Below are 7,843 nucleotides of genomic sequence, written 5' to 3'. Positions count from 1 at the left end.
AAAAAAAAAATCTTCTGCGGCTTTGGGTCTCATTTTAATCCACGCAGCTAGGCCGGATGCCTTTTTTGCACAGAAGAAAAATTCTGGATATTTTATTCTTCCACGTCCTCCAGATTAGGGTATGATCACGTTGTAAGCTTTCATTCTTTGACCGGCAATGGCCTAAAGTGAACTCAAAGACTAATCAAGACCCTAACTAACTTGCACTCGATTACTATGGTGCATTGGGTCTATAATAGACTAATCTTTGTTTGCAAAAGTTTAGTGAAAAAAAAAATTTATTCTCTATAATCTTTTCCTTAAGCAAGGTTCTTAAGAACTGGAGACTAGTAAGCGAGTTGAACGAGTTTATGGCTCTTAATTGATTCAATTGGTTAAATCGTCTGAGTAAAAAATTTGATTTTTTATTTATTTAAATGCTAAATAATTTACACAACAACAGAAAAAAAAAAAAAAAGTAGCCGGAGCAAGTCGATTTTGATCCATTCGATTAGTTCTTGACCAATTTTGACCGTTTGAGTTAACTTTTTGGGTTTGATTAAAATCAGACCAATGAAGCATAGTTGAAAAGGTCGTTGGAACTTAGAACGAAATTCTTCTCTTTTCTTTTTTTTTTGTCTAGGGGGAAAAGGAATGAATTTCTTTTTTTCTCAAAGTAATTATAAAGGAGAGAGTAGAACAACGGCAAGGCAGGGTGAGAGTAGGACAAGTTGGAGATTAGCATGTAAGTTGATGTCGTCACGTGGCTGTGCATCTTTCTTCATGCAGCCCACCAGTAGTCTGGCTTCTAGACTAGAGATGATAGCGGGAGAAAGGATGATAGTAAACCGCTGCCGGTTTTGCTGTGCAAAAACAGCCCCCAGCGAAGCCTCCTGTTTGAAGGGTTATTTTTACGAGTTTTTATAGAAAATTTATTTTAATGATTTGATATATATAAAATAAAAAATAATTAAAAATATATTTACAAAAAAATATAAATTTTTTTTTTAAAAAAAAACCACAATCCATATAAGGTTCCATTATACCAAGTCAAAATAAGTCAAAACTGAAGGTACAAATAAAAAGGATCGAAATGGTCTAATAATCAAGCTGCCTAGTTCTTAAAATGTGCTTCTTTTTTCTTTTTTGTTTCTGATCATTCATCATACTCCCTCCGTCCCACTTTGATAGTCCTGTTTTCCTTTTTTGTCTGTCCCAAATTATAGTTCACTTTCCAATTGAAGAATGTAGTTGTATTTTCATTTTCCTAAAATACCCTTATTCAATACAAGTTGTTGCTGCTATAAACCTACCCCATTTAATGAGAGTTGATTCTTTTTTTACCATCAATTCAAGTTCCCATAAAGTTGTACTCTATTTAATGTGAGGGTATTTTAGGAAAATAGCAATCTAAATTTACTTTTCCAACAAAGTTAACTACTTTTTCTTAAACTGTGTGAAAAAAGAAACAGGACTATCAAAGTGGGACGGAGGGAGTATATAATTTCGTTAGGCGATTGACTCGTTTTCCATGATATTGCATTTTCTCCTTTTGGGGTAACCAACCGTTAGTCATGTTTGACTTTAATTTTGAGGGCTACAGAGCCAGTGTAATACTCTGACCCAAAATCACACACAGTTTCTACTACTTCATTTGCTTTCTATTGTGTCAGATTCCCTTTCAGAATTTTATGTAAGCCCCATTTGGTAAATAATTTTTTTTTTGTGTTTATCTAAAATTTTACTGTTATAGTTTAATGTAAAATTTGCAGAAAATTTTTTGAAATGTTTAAATTTTTGGGTATTTTAAAATGTATTGTTTAAAAACTTTCTGTTTGACAAATAAGTTTTTAATCAAGTTTTTCTTCTATAAGTTTTTTAATAGCTTTAATTACAATAATCTTAAAAAAAATTTCAAAATTTTTAAACTATAAACTTCAAAATAACCAAAGATTTAAGCACTTAAAAAAAAATTTCCACAACTTTTATAATAAATTATATAGTAAAATTTTAGATAAATATCAAAAAAACTCATTTGACAATTAGGCCGTACTTGGTGGGAAAAACAAGTTACTTATTGTGTCTAACAACTATCCACAAAGTAGTGGTAGTAGTTTAATACTTACTGCTATAGATAACTTACAGAATACTTCTATTCTACCCAAAATAACTGAGTAAGTTTCCAAATTTCAAGTAAAATACAATCACTTTTTTTTTTTTTTGGAAGAAAATATGCAAACAAGTTTCGAGTAAGCAAAACAAATAAACAAAAAGGCATTTGGTATTAGCAGCAGAGTCCATTTGAATTGCTATTTTTATATTAAATAATTTATTATAATAATTTGATAAATATGAGATTAAAAGATAATTAAAAAATATGTTCCCGAAAAAGGTAAAAATTTTTCGAAACTAGAATTATCTAGATTATGGAGACTACCTCCCATGTACCTCTTCATGATATTAAAAATTGTGACGGAAAATCTAAAAATTTTTCGAATACATTAGAGTACCACAGTGTTATCGAGATTCTAGAGATTATCTCCCGTGTACTCTACACATCGATATTTTTCCATGTACCCTACATGATTTGTTTTGGGACTGTGGCCTTTGTTGAGTGTCCTAAATGCAACATAAATGTACGCTAGAAACTATCATACTCTCACTCTCTAGAGTATTTAGTACTACTACTACTACAACTTTTTCTCCCACCCTTTCTCTCCCTCTCTATCTCCGAGCAATAATTTGCCAGTCCCAGACATCAAAGTCCCTAAAACTTAAACCTGTTTTGCTGCCCTTTCGTAGGTCTGCTTCAGCCTTAACTATGCTACATAACACCTAAACTGCTGCTGCTACTATTTGCTATAATCAATATTCTTGCTCTTTAAAAATGGTCCTTTCTTCAAGGCACAAGCAAGAAGCTTGTTGTGTCTTTTCCTGTAATGAACCCATGTTCCATTTTCATTGTCTGGGCACTTTATAGATACTACTACGCCTTTCTTGCACTTTACTTGCTTGTTCTCTGTTAATGGATTTTGGGGTGGTCAGTTTGGACAATGGTGGGGGGTTAATGTGTTCAGAGACAACTGGTTTTGCTTCTTCAAATACACTTCCTACCACTGCAACTACTACTTCTGATGCTGAGACTAAACAAAAGTGGTACGGATCTGGATTTCTCAAGCAGGAAAGGTCAGCAGGGACTACTACTGCTGCTGCTGCTGCTGCTGCTGCTGCTGAAGATGACTTGAGGGACTTAAAAGTTGCCAAGATTAGCCCTGATGATTTCTCAGCTTCCAAAGCAATGCTGTTTCAGCAGAGAACTCCTTTACTGAGATCTAATAGTAGTTGTAGTAACTTATTCCCTGAAGGTTTAGGCCATCAGCAGATGCTTAGCTTCTCTTCTCCCAACTCTCAGAGTGTGACATTACCTTATTATCACCACCCCTCTTCAATTGTTTATAGTAGAACTACAGGTACCAAAAAAACTTCGTGACTTTTATGATGACACATTTTGCTGATATAGCATCAAAGGTATTGAGGATAGTTGTATGGTTTCTCATTTGGGAGGGGTATTTCTCAGCATTTGCGTGAAGCCAGGTTTAATTGCACTACCATCATTATTATGTTTATGGCTATTTTTCTGTTAAAAGTTGTGGTCAAAATGTTTGAATTTGCTAAACTTTTGAACTGCAATTAAGAGTCTTCCTGCCATGCAGCGCGATAGGAGAAGGAAAGAATTTTCTGAGGCTCTACTAGTAGGCCAGTCACTACTACTATTGCGTTCCTATTTTCGAGTGGATGGGATGGTACTAATGCCATGGTACAGTTTGTTACCGAGTGCGAAAAACGAAAATCAGGATAATAAGAAATACGGTGGTAACGTTAAAACTTAAAAGATCCATCTTTTCATTGATTAGTTCTGAATTTTCTCCTATCTCTGTCTCCTTCTGCCGTGTCTTATGATTTCAGAAAGGCTGGATAAATCCATTATTGTTGTAGCCCCCATAAATGTTGCATATAGAGCTATTTTGAGTTTTCTGTCATACTTCTTTCAAAAGTCTTCTTTTCCTTTTTGCAGAAACGTTTTATTCAGGTGCTTGTCATTTCCTGGAATGGTTCAAGTGGGTTTCCCTACTTCTTGTTCTGCATCATATCTTGGCTTGATTTGTTTCTCTTCTTTGCATCATCAGGCTACGGCAGCGGAGGCTTGAATGCTGGAAACATGCACGGGGTACCATCTGGGGTTAGGGGACCGTTCACACCATCTCAGTGGATGGAACTGGAACACCAAGCCTTGATCTACAAGTACATCAACGCGAATATGCCCATACCTTCTTATCTTCTCAGCCCAATTAGGAAAGCACTCGATTCTGCTGGTTTCTCAAGCTTTGCAGGCCTAAGGCCCAGCGCTTGTAAGTGTCCTCTTTTCATTTTCTTCTCATTAAACATGGAACAAATGTACTTTTTAAGTGAGATTTGCATAGGAGTATTACAACTTGCAAGTGGAACATTTTGCTGGTTTGGTTTTCATCATTCATCTTACTGGTGCTCCCCCATCGGCTTCATGGTTGGTGCCACCATTTGTTTCTAGCGGTAACTTTGTAGATTCTTCTCCCAGCAAGGAAAAAGTTGGTTTTATCCTGAACTATAGAATAGTCATGATTTCTGTTCAACTTTAGGACTCCTTGTTATCTTGAGATGGAGATTTTGGCGAGACAAGTTAGTAAATGAGTCTGTTCCTCTTCTATTTAGTGAAGGGTCTCCTTTTAGTGTTTGCACAAGGGAAATTTATGTTTTGCATTGAAAGTTTGGGGGACAATCACTAGTGTTCTGTTCTGCATTCAAGTGTTCTTTGTTCGTTCTTGTTGGCAGTTGGTTGGGGTGCTTTCCATATAGGATTCTCCAACAGTACTGACCCTGAACCAGGAAGGTGCCGAAGGACCGATGGCAAGAAATGGCGGTGCTCAAGAGATGCAGTTGCTGACCAGAAGTACTGTGAGCGGCACATGAACAGGGGCCGCCATCGTTCAAGAAAGCCTGTGGAAGGCCAACCTGGCCATTCTGTTGCAGGAACCACGAATAATGCTGCCAAATTGACGCCAACTTCCTCTGCATCTGCTGCAGTGGTTCCTGGAGGCAGTGCGTCCAACAGCTTAGGCCTCCTCCAGACTGGTGCCAATGTTCAATGTGCCGCATCTCCCCAACTTGACAGGTAAACAGAAGGTTCCTTCTGGACAATTAACTGTTGAACATATTCAAAGTAGGAAATTAATGAGTTAAATCTGCTGATAAAACTGGCATGTTGACATTGCCACGCCACTTCATTGTCTGGTTCAACTTATATAATGACTGATGGTGGATATTAGTTAAGACTTCCTGCTCATTTCATCTTTATATTGGCATGTTGACATGGCCATGACGCTTTCATTGTCTGGTTTAACTTATATAGTGATTGATGGTGGATATTAGTTAAAAGACTTCTAGTCATTTCATCTTTACACCGTGATGGATCCATTGAACTTGCAATTAATTTAGTGTACAGCCTGAAATTTGTGCCACTTACCTTTAACAGTCAATTTATGGAGACATGCTTTTTTATGTTATTAAGGTGTTTCTTAATTAAACTTGGATGGTTGGTTAACTCCTCATTTTCCCGTCAGGACCTTTCTGGAAAAGGAAAATTTGGGTGGGAGAATTCAAGATACAACTGGTCTCTCCATGATATCTCGACGTATAAACTTGAAAGATAACCAATATCCCCTTCCCAAACCGCAGAACCCCTACCAACAATCTTCTCGGGGAGAATTTGGACAGGTCTGCTCTGACTCTCTGCTAAATCCTTTGGACAGAAGCTCTTCTTTAGTGAACTGCAGTAACTATGGTACTTGTGAAGAAGTCAATGATCACGAAAGCAAATCACGCACTGGTCTTCGCCAGTTTATGGATGACTGGCCCAATAACAGGACTGAACGTTCATCTGTTGTTTCATGGCCAGACATTGATCTGCACTCAGACAGGACTCAACTGTCCATTTCCATCTCGATGGCTGCCTCAGACTTCATGTCCTCTACATCGTCTCCCACCAATGAAAAAGTGGCATCATCCCCATTGAGGTTATCCCGGGAAGTTGAAGCTACACAAATGGGGTTGGGAGTAGGTACCACTGTCAATGATCGTACCCACAGACAAGCAAACTGGATTCCCATCTCCTGGGAATCATCCATGGGTGGACCTCTCGCTGAGGTGTTGCATAGCACAAATAACGGCACAAGCGAAAGCAAGAGTGCCTCAGCTCTTAACCTCATGACCGAGGGTTGGGACGGTAGCCCGCAGTTAGCATCATCCCCTACCGGGGTTTTGCAGAAAGCCGCTTTCGTGTCTCGTTCTAACAGCAGCACTGGAAGCAGTCCGAGAGCCGAGGCTAGCAAGGCGCATGAAGGAGGCAGCCTTTGCAGTGGCAGCGTACTTGGATCAACTCTTGTGAATCCAGCCTTGCCTGCGCTGTAATTATGGTCAGACCGGGATGATCAAGTTTCAAGTGAATTCTAGTAGTGAGTTTTCGATATGTGCTGACGAACGAACACCAAGAGCAATTAGCTTTTCATTTGGAATTTGTTAATTTGTTGCTTTTCTTGTGTGACTTTATCATCTGTGAGGACATAATCACTCGATGTAGAACCTGACGAATTATCATCATAAAAATATGACTATGCTTGAGTTAGTGATATAATTGTGGAGCTGTTGGGGTGCGACATGAAATTTTGCTTCGGGATATCTCTTGTCCATCCCTTCATGTGCTCCGGTTGGGTGAGTGTTTTAATCACCATTTGCTTTTAGGTTGGTAGGAAGCATGTTGGTTGGTGGGTTGATATAATGGCTAGTGTACGGGCTGGATGTGATTGTGAATGTGGGCTATGATTTTTAGCAGCCACATGACACCTGCATGAGTTGCAAATTCTCTAGTAATTTTGCTCGACTTTCTGCAAAACTCTGTTCGTGTTGTATGATACTTTTGAAGTTAGCTGAAATTAAAGAGCAAGACTTTGTTCTTGCAAAAAAGCTTTGATCACTTGCGTTTGTGGTCCGGTCACTGCTTTTTTCGTGGTCCATCAAATGGAGTGGAGATTAAAAATGGCATGGCATCCAAGGAGACCCTCATGAACTCGTGCGAAATGTTTCAAAAATTTTAGGCATGATGTGGAGCAGCACGTTGCTAGTGCTAAATATTTTCTCAGCATAATCTCTCTACTCCTTGTTGAATTTGTTCCTAAATTAATTTAGTAAATAACTGTATAGTACAGTAGTACCTTCTAATTCTGACAAGAATCTTGCTGTCATGACTCGTTCTATGTTTTTCTTTTATTTCTTGTCGCCGATCTATGCTTCCGCTAAATCTTCTGAAATTTGAAATTTGAATTCATTAAATTGTTAAGTGTTAAATTTGATACGTTTGACTGTAAATCACACTAAATGATAAACAAATAACCTATCATTTATTTTTGGGAACAAATATTGTTTAGAAAATTCAGTATCAATTAATTAATTTAAAAATTCAATTTTTAATTATCAATTGCGTTCATTTGAACATGTTAAAAGTTGAATATATTAAATTTAAGTGCCGAATTAGCTCGTGCAAGGCCTCATAAAACTGCTACAAATTTAGAAGGTCTGGAATTTAATGTCATAACTGCAAAAACGGCAGTGTAGCATGAAATTTCAAATTTGTAACAAAGAACTAGGTGCAATAAGTCCCATGACTGACGGGGTTCGGGCCCTTGCCCCTTGGTTATCTTGGTAGAAATGATAAATATCTGCCGACATCCATGTTGATTCACTTTTGGGAGCAAAGACTAAAGACAAAGAATTG

General features: G+C 37.7%; 1 protein-coding gene across 1 annotated transcript; it reads left to right on the top strand.

The window, feature by feature from the left end:
- The first annotated feature begins 2,633 nt into the window (after positions 1 to 2,633).
- Positions 2,634 to 6,964, top strand: LOC113712342 (growth-regulating factor 1-like). Its single transcript, XM_027235725.2, has 4 exons — positions 2,634 to 3,449; positions 4,167 to 4,388; positions 4,849 to 5,188; positions 5,637 to 6,964. Exons 1-4 carry the CDS (start codon positions 3,005 to 3,007, stop codon positions 6,481 to 6,483), a joined length of 1,854 nt encoding a protein of 617 aa, XP_027091526.1. The 5' UTR covers positions 2,634 to 3,004; the 3' UTR covers positions 6,484 to 6,964.
- The last annotated feature ends 879 nt before the right edge of the window (positions 6,965 to 7,843 follow it).

Source organism: Coffea arabica, chromosome 10e, assembly GCF_036785885.1.
Source record: "Coffea arabica cultivar ET-39 chromosome 10e, Coffea Arabica ET-39 HiFi, whole genome shotgun sequence".
Taxonomy (NCBI): domain Eukaryota; kingdom Viridiplantae; phylum Streptophyta; class Magnoliopsida; order Gentianales; family Rubiaceae; genus Coffea; species Coffea arabica.
The sequence above is the reverse complement of the archived record's forward strand: the minus strand, read 5'-3'. Positions and strand labels throughout refer to the sequence as shown.

Excerpts from the sequence above, each read along its gene's own strand:
- LOC113712342 (XM_027235725.2), top strand. The coding sequence starts at position 3,005 with ATGGATTTTGGGGTGGTCAGTTTGGACAATGGTGGGGGGTTAATGTGT. Across the intron at positions 3,450-4,166 it reads TGTTTATAGTAGAACTACAG|GCTACGGCAGCGGAGGCTTG; the intron begins GTACCAAAAAAA and ends TTGCATCATCAG. Across the intron at positions 4,389-4,848 it reads AGGCCTAAGGCCCAGCGCTT|TTGGTTGGGGTGCTTTCCAT; the intron begins GTAAGTGTCCTC and ends TCTTGTTGGCAG.